This window comes from Harmonia axyridis, chromosome 7 (assembly GCF_914767665.1).
Source record: "Harmonia axyridis chromosome 7, icHarAxyr1.1, whole genome shotgun sequence".
Taxonomy (NCBI): Eukaryota; Metazoa; Arthropoda; class Insecta; order Coleoptera; family Coccinellidae; genus Harmonia; species Harmonia axyridis.
In genome coordinates, this window is record NC_059507.1 from 8,354,713 (window position 1) to 8,372,208 (window position 17,496).

General features: G+C 34.3%; 4 protein-coding genes across 7 annotated transcripts; 3 read left to right on the plus strand and 1 right to left on the minus strand.

Moving 5' to 3' along the window:
* Positions 1-216: 216 nt before the first annotated feature.
* LOC123684757 lies at positions 217-2,207 on the minus strand. 3 transcript variants are annotated; one of them, XM_045624184.1, is made up of 3 exons: positions 1,160-1,212; positions 1,024-1,108; positions 217-932 (listed from the first exon to the last, which is right to left on the minus strand). In XM_045624184.1, exons 2-3 carry the CDS (start codon positions 1,040-1,042, stop codon positions 535-537), a joined length of 417 nt encoding a protein of 138 aa, XP_045480140.1. In that variant the 5' UTR covers positions 1,043-1,108; positions 1,160-1,212; the 3' UTR covers positions 217-534. The 3 variants fall into 3 exon arrangements, with proteins under 3 accessions (XP_045480140.1, XP_045480141.1, XP_045480139.1); XM_045624185.1 differs by having other exon boundaries at positions 1,024-1,114; positions 1,160-1,201; XM_045624183.1 differs by having other exon boundaries at positions 1,024-2,207.
* Positions 2,208-2,262: 55 nt separating this feature from the next.
* LOC123684755 (putative E3 ubiquitin-protein ligase UBR7) lies at positions 2,263-4,155 on the plus strand. Its single transcript, XM_045624181.1, has 3 exons — positions 2,263-2,535; positions 2,584-2,977; positions 3,350-4,155. The coding sequence occupies exons 1-3, from the start codon at positions 2,380-2,382 to the stop codon at positions 3,949-3,951; spliced, it is 1,152 nt and encodes a 383-aa protein (XP_045480137.1). The 5' UTR covers positions 2,263-2,379; the 3' UTR covers positions 3,952-4,155.
* A 708-nt stretch (positions 4,156-4,863) lies between these two features.
* Positions 4,864-5,781, plus strand: LOC123684283 (radial spoke head protein 9 homolog). The gene has a single exon (XM_045623470.1). It carries the CDS (start codon positions 4,901-4,903, stop codon positions 5,741-5,743), a length of 843 nt encoding a protein of 280 aa, XP_045479426.1. The 5' UTR covers positions 4,864-4,900; the 3' UTR covers positions 5,744-5,781.
* Positions 5,782-9,648: 3,867 nt separating this feature from the next.
* LOC123684466 lies at positions 9,649-17,215 on the plus strand. 2 transcript variants are annotated; one of them, XM_045623737.1, is made up of 5 exons: positions 9,649-9,726; positions 11,637-11,714; positions 14,872-15,226; positions 15,755-15,945; positions 16,268-17,215. In XM_045623737.1, the coding sequence occupies exons 1-5, from the start codon at positions 9,664-9,666 to the stop codon at positions 16,340-16,342; spliced, it is 762 nt and encodes a 253-aa protein (XP_045479693.1). In that variant the 5' UTR covers positions 9,649-9,663; the 3' UTR covers positions 16,343-17,215. The 2 variants fall into 2 exon arrangements, with proteins under 2 accessions (XP_045479693.1, XP_045479694.1); XM_045623738.1 differs by having other exon boundaries at positions 9,721-9,794.
* The last annotated feature ends 281 nt before the right edge of the window (positions 17,216-17,496 follow it).

The following is a 17,496-nucleotide window of genomic DNA, read 5'->3' on the forward strand; positions in this document are numbered from 1 at the left end:
TTAATGCAATTTATTAGTCGTTACTTCCGTTATTTCCAGTATATACATCAATATAATTTTATTGAAACTGTTACATATAACATCAGTTTTATGATTTATACGGCATTTATGAGAATTAGTAGAATGAATATTTCAATTCATATATTCCAAAAATTCATATTTTTCAACAATTAATTAGAAATCACAAAATAGTATTATAACCAGCGTTGCCAACCCAAAATCTTGAGATTACCGTATCAGGGACGAGAAATTACCGTATTTGGGACACTTTTACCGTACACAGAACCACAGAAGTACATAGAGAAAGAGATAAACAATTCTTTCTATTCTATGGCCATACCTAACCTACAAATTGTAATTTAAACTTGTCAAAATTTAACTAAGCCCTAAATCAAAGATTAGGGAGAGAAAGAAAAAATGCTTTGTCAAATTAGTGGAATTTTTAATTCAATTGAATAAACATAATAAAATGTACAGAAGAATATATACATAAAAATAAGTAATATATAAGTAATCTTAAATGTGAATCATTATTCATTGCATAGATTTCTTAGTTTTTGATTTTTTGTATTCACTTAACAAGCTTAACAAGCACATTTCTTTCAAGTCATCATCATATCTTCTGTTGAATTTATTAACAAAGTTTGCTTTCAACTCATTAGCAAAAATAATATGAGCATCTTTGGAAAGGTATCGTTTTGATTCACATATCAATCTTGAGATATTTGTTCTATTGGTAGCCTCGATGGGTCTTCCTTTGCAAAAACAGTGGGGAACTTTACGCCTAAATATTTTGCACTTCAAAGAATTGATTTTAGCCTTCATTCTTTCAATTCTCTGGTTGGTTAAGGGGCTCAGCTTACTACCACTACGTTTGGGGGTGGCCGAACTGCTACTTGCTTCTGTAAAACCTTCTGATTCCATTGTAACATCTAGAAAAAAGAAAAACAATTTCATCTTATTGCATTTAACACTAATTTGAATTGATAATTTCATTCAACAACTTCAAGTAACTAGACTTACAAATATGATTTGCATTCATGTGTCCTCTTTTCAAAAATTTATATTTCAACCGTCTATGACAAATTCATCTTCATCAACTTCGATACTAGAACTAGAAGAATTAGAATACATATCAATTTTGTTCATTCTTGCATACATATTCTGAGTAGGTGTAAAATCTACGCAGTTACCATCTTTTTTCACACACTGGGACGTTAATAAACAACCATTGATTGTATTAGTTATTAACTTATTTCTTGATTTTGTTTTAACCAAGTTTATTTTACTGAAGACTCTTTCGCATTCAGCATTTGAGTGTGGAAGGGATAATATATTCAGTACGAACTGTGACAATTTCTGGAATTCAAATACACCCATTTCATTTGTATATTTTTGGAGTTTTCCCCAGAATATGTCAATGTCCTCGTTGATGTCTATTTTTTTTTCTTCATCAGCAGTAAAACGGTAATCTGGCAGCAACCTCCACTGTTCGATTAGTTGACCTTCACTACTGTCATAAAAACGTGTCATATTTTGGAGCAAATGAGCTAATGATGGGAACTGCTGGTGTATATCTGAAGAAACTGCATTTTTAGGCACAAATATCTGCAATTTTGGCAAAATAAAATTGTCGAAATCATACCGTTTTCTAATTTCTACACAGAGACATGAGTAGAAAAGCTGGCATCTTTCAAAAAACATTTCTAATAACTGAGGCATTTCTGAAATAATGGGCTTAGAAATTTCATTCATTACATCTATGCCAACATAAACATTTTTCTTTGGTAAAAACCAAGTTTTGTTAGACGGATCTATTTCAGATATTGCAGTTTTTGTTACGTATTGTCTTTCCATGTAGCATAATAGAAAATTTCTATAAGCTTCCTCCATCATTTTATGCAAATACGGCAGTACTACCTTATCTGACTGAAAATTTTGATTCAAATTTGATATTTTCGGTAAATTATAATTGAGATGATTTTTACAGGTTGTTATTTTACATGAACATAGAATGTTGTGCTATTACACAGAAATAAAACTTCTTTTTATCGATACATTACAATTTCAAAAGCCACTATTACAATGAGCTCAAAAAAAAAAAATCGCAATTGAAATTACGAAATTACCGTATTTTGGCGTACGGTAGCCCCTTCGGACCGTATACCGTATTTGGCATCAATTTACCGTACAAATACGGTAATTACCGTACGGTTGGCAACGCTGATTATAACTAAATCTGTGATTGTGTTGTGACACCCCGCCTCCGAGAGTAGCCGCCAGCCGGCCCGCCATTTTCAAAGACCTTATTCTGTTCTGACAGTTAATATTCTTTTTCTCATAAGATTTTTGATTAGACCGGTGTCGATAAATTTGAAAATGAGCGAAAATCAAATTGTTGAAGAAGACTCTACTTTTGAAGATCCAGAAGGGGTGGTTACCCTGGACGAAGTTCTTCAATATGAAAATAAATTAATGGAAGATACTGCAGCTGTTCTTGGCGATATGAGTGATAAAAATTGTTCTTATGTTGAAGTAAGTGTATGCACTTTAGCAAGATTAGTCCTCAAAGATTATTTTTAGGGTTATATTAAGCGTCAAGCATTGTATTCTTGCTTAACCTGTATTCCTGAAGCTAAAACAGATCCAGACAAGAGGGCTGGAATTTGTCTTGCCTGTAGTTATCATTGTCATGAAGGGCATGAATTGATTGAATTGTATACTAAACGAAATTTTCGTTGTGACTGTGGAAATTCAAAATTTGATTCCAAACAGTGTAACCTGTGTCCTGATAAAATTACTTCTAATGAGGAGAATCTCTACAATCAAAACTTCCAAGGTACCTACTGCGTTTGTAGTAGGCCATATCCTGATCCTGAAGATCCCGTTTCTGATGAAATGATACAATGCGTTATATGTGAAGATTGGTATCATTCTAGACATTTGAATGCACCAGTTCCTTCAACCCCATTTGTAGGTGAGCTTTATCTGAAAATATTTAAGATGTGGAAATTGACAATTTTACTATACCTACCTATCCTGTCTTTTTCTATTGTTCATACTGTGAAGAATATTGAATGGAATGAAAGTCATACATTACATAATTTACATAATATCTTCTTGATTACCTCCATATACAAAAAATATTATGAAAAATATTTTAAAGATAATTATATTTTTCTATTCTTACCCTATGGGAGATTTTTACCTAGAGTATGCTTCTGCTTTTCCACTATGAATCTAGCGTTTCAACATTTACATATAAAATTCAATGAAAATGAAATAATGCACCATTTTAGCAAAATTATTTTTTCATTTGAACGATTCATCAAAGATACTTTTTTTTTAGAAATGATTTGCTTCACTTGTGTTGGGAACCATGAATTCTTATCTCATTATGCTGGATTATCCATTACACAAGTTCGTGAGACTCCTCTTGAAGTAAAAGAAGATGTTGATATAACTAATACCCAAAAGGAAGAAACTACTACTGAACCTACTGAAGACCAATCAGAGAATGCAGAAGTAAGCACTCTTAAAGAATGTAAAAAACCCAAAGAGAAAGTTGAAGCTGGTACACTCTTTTGGGTTGATACTACATGGAGAAATTCTCTTTGTAGTTGTGATATTTGTTTGAAAATGTATGGAGATGAGAATGTATTATTCTTATTGGATCCTGAAGATCCTTTGCCAGTGTATGAAGAGAAGGGAAAAGCTAACATCCAAGGATTAATCGAAGATCAAGATAAGAAGTTTTTGGCAAATATGAATCGAGTCCAGCTGATTGAAACTATTGCTGGTTACAACGACCTGAAAGATAATTTGTCAGATTTCTTCAAAAGATTTGCTGAACAGAAGAAGGTCATCAAGCCGGAACATGTTAAAGAATTTTTTGACGAAATGAATGCTAAAAGGCAGAAAATGGATGTACCACCATATTTTTGTAGATGAATATATTAATAAAATATTCCAATTAAATCATATATCTATTTTGTTGCTGCTTCTTTTATATTGATGAATTAGAACGACATAGGTATTTCTTTAGAGTCTACCAAATGTATAGAGGTGAATTTAGTTTGGGATTTTGTGTTGGATACATTGTTATTTTCAGAAGCGTTTTTTTATTAGTATCAATAAAAATTAATAAATATTGTATTATCGTTTTTTATTTCTCCATGTTTGCTTTAACAAGCTAGGTAGATGAGTAAAAGAGGAAATACTTGCTCAAAGCTCTTAGCTAAGCTTGAAGTATAGGTAGAGCAGTGGGATATTTCTTCAAATATCTCTGCATTTAGTATTCCACACAATTGGACAACAGATTTAGTGAAAAAAACTGTTGAACAGTTATCAATTAGCTATTAAAACATTAAAATAGTTTTTGTTTCAGTTATTTTGATTTTGGTATTGATTTAGAGATGTTTTCTCAGCAACTGTTATCAGAGTCTGAATAAATACCATTCAAATTTAATATTATATCTATCGTTGTCATGTGATGCTCCAGCGCCATCTATGAGTAGAATGCATTGAACACATTGGTTATTTGTTAAAATTATACTTATTATTTGATAACTTGTTATCAATAAAGATCAGTTATTATTATTATTATTTTTTTATATATAAGTAGTAGGTACCTGCGAATTTAGATATTTCGTCATTAAATTTTTTTGAAATATTGAACATTTCATTATGTTGTTTACGGCAAACAAAAATTCGAATATATATTCATCTCCTAAATAATGATCCCTAAAAGATTTTTTACATTAAATTGATAGAGCGATCTATCGCTCTATAAGCGATAGATTATTGAGCGAATCTATCAAAAAGCACCTACTCTCACTAACTCTGTTAAGTATGCCAAGAAAATTTGACGTTTTCGAATGGAAACTGTCAATGTTCAAACATGAATCTAGAATCTGTTTTGGGGACTTTAGAGACAACTGGTTATGTTGGCCATGTTATATGTACTGAAGAGGCAATGGTACTTCACAATTCCTTGTTGATTCTTCAAAATGAAAACCATTTTCGGAACACGTTTTTCTGGGGGCGAATTTCAGGAGTAGAACGTGATTACTACATAGCCTTCGGCTATGTCACAGATGCTCTAAAAGGTAGAGTTTACTATTACAGTAGAGACTGTGTCAATTGGGGGCTTTTACCAAACCCAACACAGCATGCCAAAAAAGTGACACCATTTTGTAACACGAAATTTCAAGGAGATCCGGCTTTAGTGATTGACATTATGATAGAAAGAGAAGAAACAACATGGGATACCCCTCTATACAAACCGGAAATCAAGAAACTGAAAGAAGAAGATAGATTGGCAGCAACTGTCCATATGATAACGAATGAGGCTGCTCTGGTGCCACGTGGTGCTTTATTCACTAAGCCCGATGGTGTAGTGGTGGAAAATATTAGTTTTGAAGGTTTGACTCTGTTGGATTCACGAGAACTGAGTTCTTATCAGCACTATAGAATGCCTACGAGGAAATGGAATACGAATTTGTTGACTCGAGATGATTATAACTATGCCACGGATTTCTTAGATCCTTTAGATATAGACATACCGGAAGGTTGTTGGCAGATACAGATTTTGGCTGGAGATACTATAGCTATAATCAAGTCATTGTTTTGGCCTGGCTTGTATGCCTACCATGTGGTAGAAACGCCGAAATATGGATTTGTATATTTTGGATCAGGAAAAAAATGTTTAGATACAGCTTTTATGCTTTTACCTTCCTCTTAATATGAATGAAAGGAGATTATTATAAGAGTACATTGTTACTTGTGTTTCTTTATTTTTTCTCATAGTATTTAAGTAGAGGTATAATGAAGGGCGTGGTTCTGTGTTTTGAAAAAAATACAGTTACATAATCACTACTTCACTCGAAAAATGTCTTCATCTTTATTCCAATGATATAAAGTGCTGTTCACTATAGCATTACGAGACAGTTATTCTTTTAGAATTTCCTGGAATTAATTAAAAAAGTAGATGCCAAAATCGAAAACAGTGCACAAGTAGGTACTATAATTTCGAGTTTGCTAAGTTCCCTGTAAATATTATATAATAGAGTAAATTGTTATATAAGCTTATGTAGAAAGTTAACAAGGGAATGTGGATCAGCTCGTCTTTTCTGATGAATCTCGATTTTTAATGGGTGCTCATGATGGCCGAGAGTTAGACAACGTCGGGGAGAAAGACGTGAACCTCAGTTTGATGTTGAGCGTCATGACTCATGAACACCGGACAGTAGACGTTATGGTTTGGGGTGCTATTGCACATGCAAGCAGGTCACCTTTAGTCTTTATCTGAGGTAACATGACAGCGCTGCGTTACCTTCAAGAAATAGTGGAGCCATATGTCCTCCCTCACCTTAACTGGCTCGAGAATCCAATATTTCAGCAAGATAATGACCGACCTCATGTGGCCAGAGTTATAGTTTAAACTTTTTCGAAGCGACCCATGTGAATCTTTTGCTGTGGCCGCCCAGATCCGTCGATCTTTCGCCCATCAAGCATGTTTGGGACATTATGAGTAGGAGGCTTGGAAATTTACTCCAGCCCCCACGGACTTTGGCGGCTCTGAGACATGAAGTACAGGTAGCTTGGGATATTATCCCTCAAGAAGAAATTGACCATCTTATTGCATCAATGCCGAGACGTGTTGGGGAGTGTATAGATAATCGCGGTGGACAAACACATTATTAACAAATATTAAAAAAAAATGTAAATTCTTCGTTTTTCTCTTCAAATTTCAATCATTTACTCTTTGCTATACCTACTTCTAAAAATGTGAAGACTACAGACTTATCAGCCTGATGAGCCATACCTTAAAAATATTCCTTTAAATCATACAGCAGAGAATTTACAAGACATGTGGAAGGGATATAAGTGACTCGCAATTTGGTTTTAGACAAGGATTAGGTACAAGAGAGGCAATAGTCGCCACACAAGTGCTTGTCCAGAATTGCCATGATCAGAGAAGGGATGTGTGTCTATGTTTCATAGACTATGAGAAGGCATTTGATCGTGTACAACACCACAAATTAATGCAACTCCTCAAAAGGCTTGATATAGACCAAAAAGGCATTCGGTGCATTGAGAATCTATACTGGAACCAAACAGCACAAATTGAAGTTGACAACAATATGTCTAACACCATACAAATTAAGAGAGGAGTGCGACAGGGATGTGTGCTGTCCCCAGTCCTGTTCAATCTATATTCGGAAGCGATATTCCAGGAAGCTCTAGAGGACATGAAGGTGGGAATTAAAGTTAATGGAGTGTGAATAAATAATCTTCGATTATGCTGACGATACGGTATTAATATCTGATAACATGACCAACCTACAACAACTGGTCAACAAGGTAGGTGAACGAAGCAAATCAATGGGTTTAAATATAAATACGAAGAATACAAAATATATTATTATCTCCAGAAACCCTCATATGTTTGAAAACTCCACATTGATATTTCACACAAGGCCCATAGGGAGAGTATAAAAATTTAAGTACTTGGGCATCTGGCTTTGTGAAGACTGGTCATCAGATAAGGAAGTGAAATGTCGCATAGAACAAGCCCGGCAGGCATTCCTGAGGCTTCTAATAGTGCTTACCTGTTCCGATTTTGACCTGAACCTAAGACTGAGGTTCCTAAAGTGCTACGTTTGGTCGGTGCTTCTTTATGGTATGGAGGGTTGGACATTGAAGGCGAGCACAGTGAACAAATTGGAGGCTTTCGAAATGTGGCTATACCGCAGAATACTTAAGGTGCCGTGGACGGCTAGGATGACAAATGAGGAAGTTCTTAGACGTGTTAACAAACAACGTGAATTGTTTGAGGTAATCAAAAAGAGGAAAACAGCATATATAGGGCATATAATTCGAAACACGAAATATCAGTTCTTGCATTTGTTAATTGAAGGCAAGATCGAAGGTCGGAGAGGAATCGGACGGAAGAAAATGTATTGGCTGCGAAACATCAGGCAATGGACAGGACTACGCGATGTACAGTGCATCCCATTTTGGGTGAGACAGCCAGGTTTCTCGCTTGTTATTTAAGATAGAGCCTTGCGGTTTTCACGTTCCTGTACTACTTTTCCGTGAAACTCAAGTTGGTCTAATCAGATTCTGCATAACTGTTTCCATTCAAGAGATACAGGGCGATTTTGGAAGTTGATACTTTTCGGACCCCTCCTTTATCTCCGAAATTATTGGAAATAATGCTGAGCTGAAAACTACGTCTGAATCAGAATTCTGCGTAGAATCCAGTGGCGTACTCAATATTTTTTTTCGGGGTATGGTTTTGAAGATTCAACACAAACCCAAATTTTTTTTAATGGAACACCCTATATATCATTACTTCGTTGAATTCGTTATTTTTTTCCCTTCAAAATGATATATGATACTATGTAGATAGGATGTTCAGAAATGTTAAAAAAACACTAAAACGTCAAATAATGATGATTTTTTGTAAATGGGCCATGAATTTTCTATGTTTCAATAAGAGGATTATTACTTTCGATTTTTAAAAGTAGTATGTCATTGATGACACAAACATCCTTGTTGTTATTATGGCTACTATGCATTTGGGAGCATTGTTTTATCAAGTAGGCATTGGAGGGAAAAAACCAATCTGATCTAGCTGTCATCGCTATAAATTATTGTTTTCATTATTGATTCTTCTTTTCTATGGGAAATCCATTGCCCATTAACAAAAAATCATCATTATTTGATGTTTTAGTGTTTTTTTAACATTTCTGAACATCCTACCTACATGGTGTCATATATCATTTTGAAGGGAAAAAAATAACGAATTCAACGAAGTAAAGATACACATGGTGTTTAATTAAAAAAAACATAAGTTTGTGTTGAATCTTCAAAACCATACGCCGAAAAAAAATATTGAGTACGCCACTGGATTCTACGCAGAATTCTGATTCGGACGTAGTTTTTACCTCAGCATTATTTCTAATAACTTCGGAGATAAAGAAGGGGTCCAAAAAGTATCAATTTCCAAAATCACCCTGTATCTTTTGAACGGAAACAGTTATGCAAAATCTGATTAGACCAACTTGAGTTTCACGAAAAAGTAGGACAGGAACGTGAAAACCGCAAGGCTCTATTTTAAATAACAAGCGAGAAACCTGGCAGTCTCACCCAAAATGGGATGCACTGTACAGTCATTGATACACACCGCCAGAAGTAAAGAACAAATGGAAAATGTTATCGCAAACATCCATTAATGGATATGCATTGGAAGAAGAAGAATACCTACTATCTATGTTTTACCAAAAACAATTCAAAATTTAAAGAGCTCCTTCTGGGTGTTGCCGTTTCTTTGTCAGTTAGTAACGAGTTGGTCATTTGTAACCATTTTTTCGGAATAAAGTCGCATGTTCATGAAAAAACAGTGAGAACATAGTTGCGCACGTTATATTCTCAAAAATTCTCGTAGAATATTTTCTGGCGTTACCTACGTGTTGCATCGGGTAGAAATTGCTCCCTATAGAGCCCCAAATAAAACTACTACAAGCTCTATGGAAACCTTTCATATACGCAATTCTTGCCGGTTCATTGCCACCAGTTTCTACGTAGTTATCCAAAAACTTCCATAATCGATATTATGAAAACGGTACCGACGCCAGCGTCGCGACGCTGTCGCCAATGCGCAAGGCATCATCGATTGGTTTGGAATACCATCATCCCAGTGGTTCTCAGACCCTCTGGGTAAGTACAAGACTTTTGATATATTCGAACAATTCCCCCAAGTCCGGCAAAATTTGGATTTTTCTCTGGTGAGACATTTAGGACCAAAGTTAGATGTTTGGTGGAAAATACACAGTTTTCATTGTTTATATGTCGCATTGTTTGTATGTTGGATGTTCCATGCTTCTTAATTACAGCCCATTCTGTTTAATTATTCGTTCGCTAATCGACAACAATCACCATATCGTGATTCGTTTGGATTTTTCATCTCTCGGCCACTTGTTGAAGATACAGCGGTTTACAACTTCGTTTCGTATGTTGTATTTAACAGGTGGTTTCATTCATGGCTCAGAAATGGTCAGTCCATTCATACTCTTCGATCCGTTTTGAAATACATTTATTCGAACACAGTTTCGGTGGGGAATAACAATAATTACTTTATATGAAGAAAATTAATGATAATAGGCACATATAATATTTAATCCACTTTAATTACTGGTTCATGTGAAGAAAGGTGGAGTCCAGTAGTTGCATGTAGGTTCACCTTGCTCAGCTCAACCTGGGGAAAATTTTCTTCAATAACAATGATAATAAAATTTTACATATCGATAAAAAAATTTGCACTTTTTTGTGGACGAACATTAAATAATACCTGCTGTAAAATTGCAATGAAGGTTGAGGCTCTGTTGCAAACAGGTGTGGTCTTATTTAGGCAAAGCTAACTTTGGGTCAATACATTAACTATTATCTTGCACCTGTGACTGCCCTATGAAATCAATCAATTTTGGTTCACTATACTTTCAAAAATAATCAAGGGAAACAAATATACTCGATTCCTTAAAAACTTTTTTCTGTTCACTTTTATGTATTAGTATTATCCAAAAATCGAAAAACTTCATTTATATTTTGACTTGTAAACTATAAGAACTATTTGTATTAAATTTGTTGGAAAAATCGAATGTAATTCTAAATTGTACCTCTTAATTCGAGAACGGTATTTACGTTGATCCAAAGGGATAAAAACCAAGGTATCAAATTTAAAAATTGAACTTTTTGGGAATTTCAAGAATTGTAATTATGGATTCCAGACATGTATTGCTATGGTAATACAAATTCTAATAATTATTTTATTAGCCTCAATACTTAGTTTCGCAGTTCTGAATCTTTGAAAATTTCTTTCGGGCCTTACAGCGTAATATTTTTTGTTTCGTTTACGTATTTAATCCTTGGAATGGTACAAAGAAAAGAGAATTTTCCTAGATATTTACCAAACAGTAGCAAGACCTTATTTTTTAAATTATGCTGTGGAAGGCTACGACGTAAAAAAATTACCAAATCAATATTTGGTCCTTCTATTGATTTCGATGCGATTCATCATGATATATGATCGAAACAATAATAGAAAAAAAATTCGATTGTAACTAATATAAATATGCATTGAAACTTTCTCACCTGTTGAATTGTTTTGAATATCATATCTGTTTACAGTTACAGCTGAATCATAGAAGACAAAAACCACAAAGTAATTCCATAAAATCAATGAGTAATATTCAATTCATCATTTCAAATTTAAATCTTTGGATTTCCGAAAATTCCAGAGAATTATTTAATTGTAAACTCCGAAAATTCCTATAAAATGTTGAAACTCGAAATGTAAGACTACATATTATCAAGACATTTCATATAATTAGACTCAACACATCCAAATTAATAAATCAAATTACTTTGAAACTGTTTTTAGGATGAACTTATTTTTGGCAACACCAACTAAAATGAACATTGTAAATGAAACTTAAAAGATACATATTACTATTGAGATGTATAGAATTTATAAGCATTAGAATCAGAATGATATTGGAAATACTTGGTTACCTCATCATAATTTGTATTTTCAACAATGTACTTCCATGCCTAATACAATTTTTTTTCAGGTCTTAGAACTTTACACCATGATGTGGATCAACACTTTTCTTCTGTGCATCGCATGTGCTTGGGCATATGTCGAAAAAGTGAGTTGAAAGATATAAAAAATAATATTCATTCGTGGCTCGTTTTTGAATTTTGGAAAAGTGTAGAAAATCAATGTCTTCTGCACATGTATTATAAACAACTATTCTGTCATATAAGTTAATTTTTTTTCAAAATTTGAATTTTACCTAGTGTAGGTGAGTATATTATCAGATTTGCAGCTTTGTTGATTTTTTTTTTTAATCTTCAATTATACCTTTATTCATTCAATTTGAGCACTCTTGAAAATTAAATGTGTAGTCAGAGTTATACCAGTAAACATCGAAAAATATGAAGAATTAAATTTCACTAATAAAGATCTAAGATCTAATAAATTACTAACAGAAAAATTATCACACTGAATTTTCAAAACCTCACCATTGTTATCATTTCTAGTTCGTTCCCTGAACCTAATGTAGAGGAAATTGCGTTGTCTAAACAATGTGTTTCGTTGAATTTAAATCAAAACCTACGCATCCACCAATTTGTTACAAATTATTTTATATAGAACAAAGCCATTCAAATTTGTGTTGGTAAAGACGATCCTTTGTTTATTTTAGCTAGAATACTATTTAGATTCAATTGGGATGCATTCTGTATTCCACAAGGAAGAATTTTGGTTCATTAATTTCGAACAATTCACCTCTGGAAATGTTACGTTAGGAAAGGATAATATTTTCTCATCATATCTGAAATTAACCATGGAAGTTTCCGAAGGTTCTCTACTTTCCGAATATTATTTATATTTCGAGAGCTCTGTACAGCTCTTTTCGAACATTCATGTTTACAGTAAGTGTTCATTTAGAGGCTAATAAGAAATTTATCCCAAAGGCACTGTATTCATGTTGTTCCGGTACAGGTGCATTGTTTTCAATTATCGTCTTATTTAGAGCTTGTAGAATTTAAAATTAATTAGAAAGCAGATAATGAATATATTGAGAAAATTTCATTTTGATTGTTTGCAGAGAAAACCCTTGGAAAAGAGAAGGTAGTCTTAAAAAATCATTTGAATAAGTCATTTTTGAATTTACATGTTCACTCTCAAGCTTGTTTATTTATATCCAGGATTTTCTTTCAATTATTTTCTTAATTAAACGAATTATTCATAGAAAAAACTCTTTTAGCACTGATCTCTCTTACAAAGCTATCTGCTCTACTGAAGTTTAATGCTGGTATATCAAAAACGATTTGAATGAATTTGAATTAGATTAGTTTTTCTATGAAGATGATTTTATATAAGATTCGAACCTGCTCTGAAAATTCCTAGTTCTTACTTTTCGGGAGTTATTGTGTTTACGGCTGAATAGAATTTGAGGATTAATTTTTCGTCAATTAGCCTAATATTTTTGCTACCATTTTTACTCAAAGACTTCACAGGCTCTACAGCCAACTATTTAGTGTTTGAAAAGCAATTTTATATGTTTTTACATTTATGATACCCTTCTGGCCGAAATTATTCATTGAGTTATAAAATCCTTCCTCTGATACGTCAGTGATCTACAAACCAATTTTTTTTCTACTGATTGCACCCCTAAAGCGCTGTGAAATGCCTGCAATGCCAAAATAATCTTCTCGGTTGAAACTATTTGTCTGTTAAAGTAACTTCAGATAATTACTTTCCGCATATTTATCAACCTATTTTTAGTGGTTTGTATGAGGGAGGATAGAAGTTGAAGAAATTTCTGAATAAATTTGAATGCGATTAAAACTTTGATGAGATAAGATTAGATCTACCACCTCTTCAGTTTGAGGGATTATTTGATAAGAGCTTTGACGGTAGTTTTCTTTTGACACTTGATTTTATCTTATCACCATACAAAAATATATGAATTTGCGCGTTTATTCTAAAAGGGATCTATAACTTCGCTAAAATTACCACAATTTGAATATTTTGACCGAAAATGATTTCAAAGAATTGGCTTTGACTTACTGATGATAAGTTTGCGTTTGTATTCGACTCTTTTCCGCTAAAATCACTCAAACCAAAACTTTCCTAAGTAGGATAGGTTTTGGGTCATTTGCACCAAAATAATTTTTACTTTGCGAGTCGCAGTAACAGACCATACCTATACTCTTTCCGTTGTAGAACTAAAATGAAAGGGAATAAGTTTATTTTTATTGAGGAACAACATCACCTACCCATAACATATTTAAAATGTCAAAACATAAAGGGTGTTTTTTTCGAGGTATATAACTTTAAGTTGGCCTTACTGTTCAAGATGGCGACCGATTGAACAGCTGTCAAGTGATTTATTCTCAGTTTAGTTTGGCAATTCATCATGAAGAGACTCACGCCTGAACATCGCTTGCAAATAGTGCAATTCCATTTCGAAAATAATGGTTCTGTGTGGAATACGTATCGCGCACTACGTCCATTTTATTTTGTTTAGCGATGGAGCGCACTTCTGGTTGAATGGCTACGTCAACAAACAAAACTGCCGCATTTGGAGTGAAGCTAATCCTCAAGTGTATGTCGAAACACCGTTACATCCAGAAAAACTGACAGTTTGGTGCGCTTTATGGGCTGGTGGAATCATTGGTCCGTACTGCTTCAAAAACGATGATGACTAGAACGTTACCGTCAATGGTGATCGGTATAGAGCCATGATTACTAACTTTTTCATTCCTGAATTGAACAACCATGATGTCCAGGAGCTGTGGTTCCAACAAGACGGCGCAACATGTCACACAGCTCGTGCCACAATCGATTTATTGAAAGACACGTTTGGTGACCGCCTAATTTCACGTTTCGGACCTGTAAATTGGCCTCCAAGATCTTGTGATTTAACACCGCTAGACCACTTTCTGTGGAGCTATGTAAAGTCATTGGTCTATGCGGATTAGCCACAAACCCTTGACCATTTGGAAGACAACATTCGCCGTAATATTGCCGATATACGGCCACAAATGTTGGAAAAAGTCATCGAAAATTGGACGTCCAGATTGGACTACATCCGAGCCAGCCGTGGCGGTCATATGCCAGAAATCATATTTAAAATGTAATGCCACAAGATTATCTTGCGGATAAATAAAATACATGTCAATCGAATAATCCATCGTTGTTTTATTGCGATTTAAAGTTCTATAGCTCTGAAAAACACCCTTTATTTGCTAATGCTACTTTTATTCATTGTATTTTGATGATTGATTAAATTACAGGGCGATATTTTACCCGAAATTTTCCTGGAACAACTAGCTGACAGAATTCAGAGAGAAAACGACTTGAGCTACCTGGATATCGACAATTCAAACCCTCTCGGATCAAGATCTCTGGAAGAAGAACGCTTCGATCCTTTGGATTACGATTTGGGGGACGCCCCACTTCATCCAAGTATCAGGGATCAGGAGTACTTGAAACATAGTAGTCTCTGGAGCTCGAAGTATTCTGGAGGTCAATCCGCTGGGGGGATGGATCAACAACCGCATTCTGCTACACTAGGCATCACAACCAAGGCCAAAAACACCCTGCCTGCTTATTGCAACCCTCCTAACCCTTGTCCAGTTGGATTTGGCGGTAGGTGAAATTTATAGGAATGTATACCTCAAAATGAATATTATTGCATATAGAAATAAATGTATTGGCATGACAGACAAATTTTCGACTCTGGAAAAAAAAGTACCTCCTCGAGCGGGATTCGAACCCGTAACCTCCGAATCACTAGTCCGACTCTCTCATCAATCGAGCCACCGAGGAAGCCGCAAGTTATTTATTGCATACCTCATTCTTCTTCAGTATACTGGGGGTTCTGCAAAACGGTTGATGGTTTTAGTACACATCTTTGAAAGAACTGAAAATGAAGGGAAATCGAACGCTAAAACAATTTAATTTTGATATTAACAACGGTGAGAGTATTCAGAAGTCCACAATTCAAGAATATTTGGCAATTAATCAATCCTCCTAATTAAAGAATTCTTCAAACTAAAATTCATTTCATTCTGAATAATCATATTGTAGCTGCTTAGGAAAAATAGTTTGTAACAACTCCACATGAATGATAATTAATGCAGTAATCCTCTAAGGTAATTTTTCTTCGATTTTCAGCTGAGGAAGGTTGCTTAGAAGACTTTGAAAATACAGCCGCTTTCAGTAGACGGTTCCAGGATGCTCAGGACTGTATGTGCGACGCAGAGCACATGTTTGATTGTCCTTCGAACAGGGATCCTTTTCTCGACAACTCTATGGATGGATTTAACGGTTTTGAATTCAACAGTTTTGTACAGCAGCAACTTCAGGTGAATTCATTTCATATTTAACTAACTACCACACTAACTGTCATATTTTCCAAGTAAATATTGAAATATTTCAATTGAGTCATAAAAGTCACCAAAATTTTTAATCACGGACAATCTTCGAATATACAGGGTGATTCATAAGGAATGTATAATCTCTTCTGTTGCTACATATTGCTAACATTCTTTAGATCCACACCTGGATAGAATTAATAGAAGACAGTAAACACCTAAAGTATAAGTGATAAAAATTTCAGTTCACAGTGTTTCAATGATCTCAGTGTCTTGAGGATTTTACGAAAATGTACATTTTTTTTTGTTTCAGGACAATTCAATGAACCCTTTCCTCTTCGGAGAACGACTTCCTGTTGCTGCTAAAAAAGGCAACCGTGTACTGTAATCTGATATATAAAATAATGTAGTTATAGTTTTATTCAGAGGAATATAATAAATATGATTATATCTGGCAACGACCTGGCAATGAAAAAGGACCACGAGCATATTATATTACCCTATTTATATAATCCATACATTCAACGAAAATTTCGAGTGAGGATTATAAAGAATACATTATATAGCTTTAAGTGTTTATTACTAGCAATTTTAAGAAAAAGGCCCCATAATTAAGGAAAGATGCTCAGTATTCTCTTACAAAATGGAGCTACTACTGAAAATAGCCAATGGCGACAAATTTAGATATAATTGGGATCCACATTCCGCATGAAGATACATCTTGCATGCACTCTACTCCAACGAGTCTCTTCAGGTGGAATCTTTGGTCAAAACCTATCTATTAAGACACCGGGGTATTTTGAGAATAAGCGACGGCCCTATTGGTCTTTATTAGTTGAGCCACGCTGAATTTGTGACTTCGAATATCGTTTGAAGCCAGGGATTGATCCTGCCCATCTGAAGAAAACCAGTTCGGGAATTTACAAAATACCTCCTATACTGCTAGGTCAGTAAATAAGAATTAAGATCAATGTGTATTAATGTCCCCAAGTGTAAGAACATGTAATCTTACATATATGATTTCTGCAAAGTCTTATTACTCTCTTATATGGATAAAACATTCAAATGAAGTGCCAGACCATCGTGGTATATTGATATGAACAATCTATATGTATAGGTGTTTAATACTAATAAGTGTTTAATATTATTACTTAATCATTTATTGTTAACTGCTTCAAAGTCTATCTAGAAAAGCAAACAGTTTTTCTCTCTGATCTACTCTTAGTTCGATGTCTAATAAAATGTATTCCTTGATGTGTAATTATGTGTTTGTTATGTTTCCATTCAGTTAACGGTCCTGGTTTGAACAGAACTCAGCAAATATCTGAATCAAATCAATATTTAATCAAACATCTAGAGTACAATTTGCTCACAACTTTTGAGTGTAACTGAAGCCCTTGAGAGAAGAATAGTGAATGCTATAGACAGAATGCCTGTTTCATATCACAGACCCTCCCAAACTGCCATAAAATTTGTACATTCCCACAAATAATTATACAAGGTGGCCCAACGAAAACTTAACACCACGATTTTCTGACTTTG

Coding starts and splice junctions, on each gene's coding strand:
- LOC123684755 (XM_045624181.1), top strand. CDS start 2,380: ATGAGCGAAAATCAAATTGTTGAAGAAGACTCTACTTTTGAAGATCCA. Junction 2,536..2,583: donor AAAATTGTTCTTATGTTGAA/GTAAGTGTATGC, acceptor GATTATTTTTAG/GGTTATATTAAGCGTCAAGC. Junction 2,978..3,349: donor TCCTTCAACCCCATTTGTAG/GTGAGCTTTATC, acceptor CTTTTTTTTTAG/AAATGATTTGCTTCACTTGT.
- LOC123684466 (XM_045623737.1), top strand. CDS start 9,664: ATGCGCAAGGCATCATCGATTGGTTTGGAATACCATCATCCCAGTGGT. Junction 9,727..11,636: donor GTGGTTCTCAGACCCTCTGG/GTAAGTACAAGA, acceptor ATTTTTTTTCAG/GTCTTAGAACTTTACACCAT. Junction 11,715..14,871: donor CTTGGGCATATGTCGAAAAA/GTGAGTTGAAAG, acceptor ATTAAATTACAG/GGCGATATTTTACCCGAAAT.
- LOC123684283 (XM_045623470.1), top strand. CDS start 4,901: ATGAATCTAGAATCTGTTTTGGGGACTTTAGAGACAACTGGTTATGTT.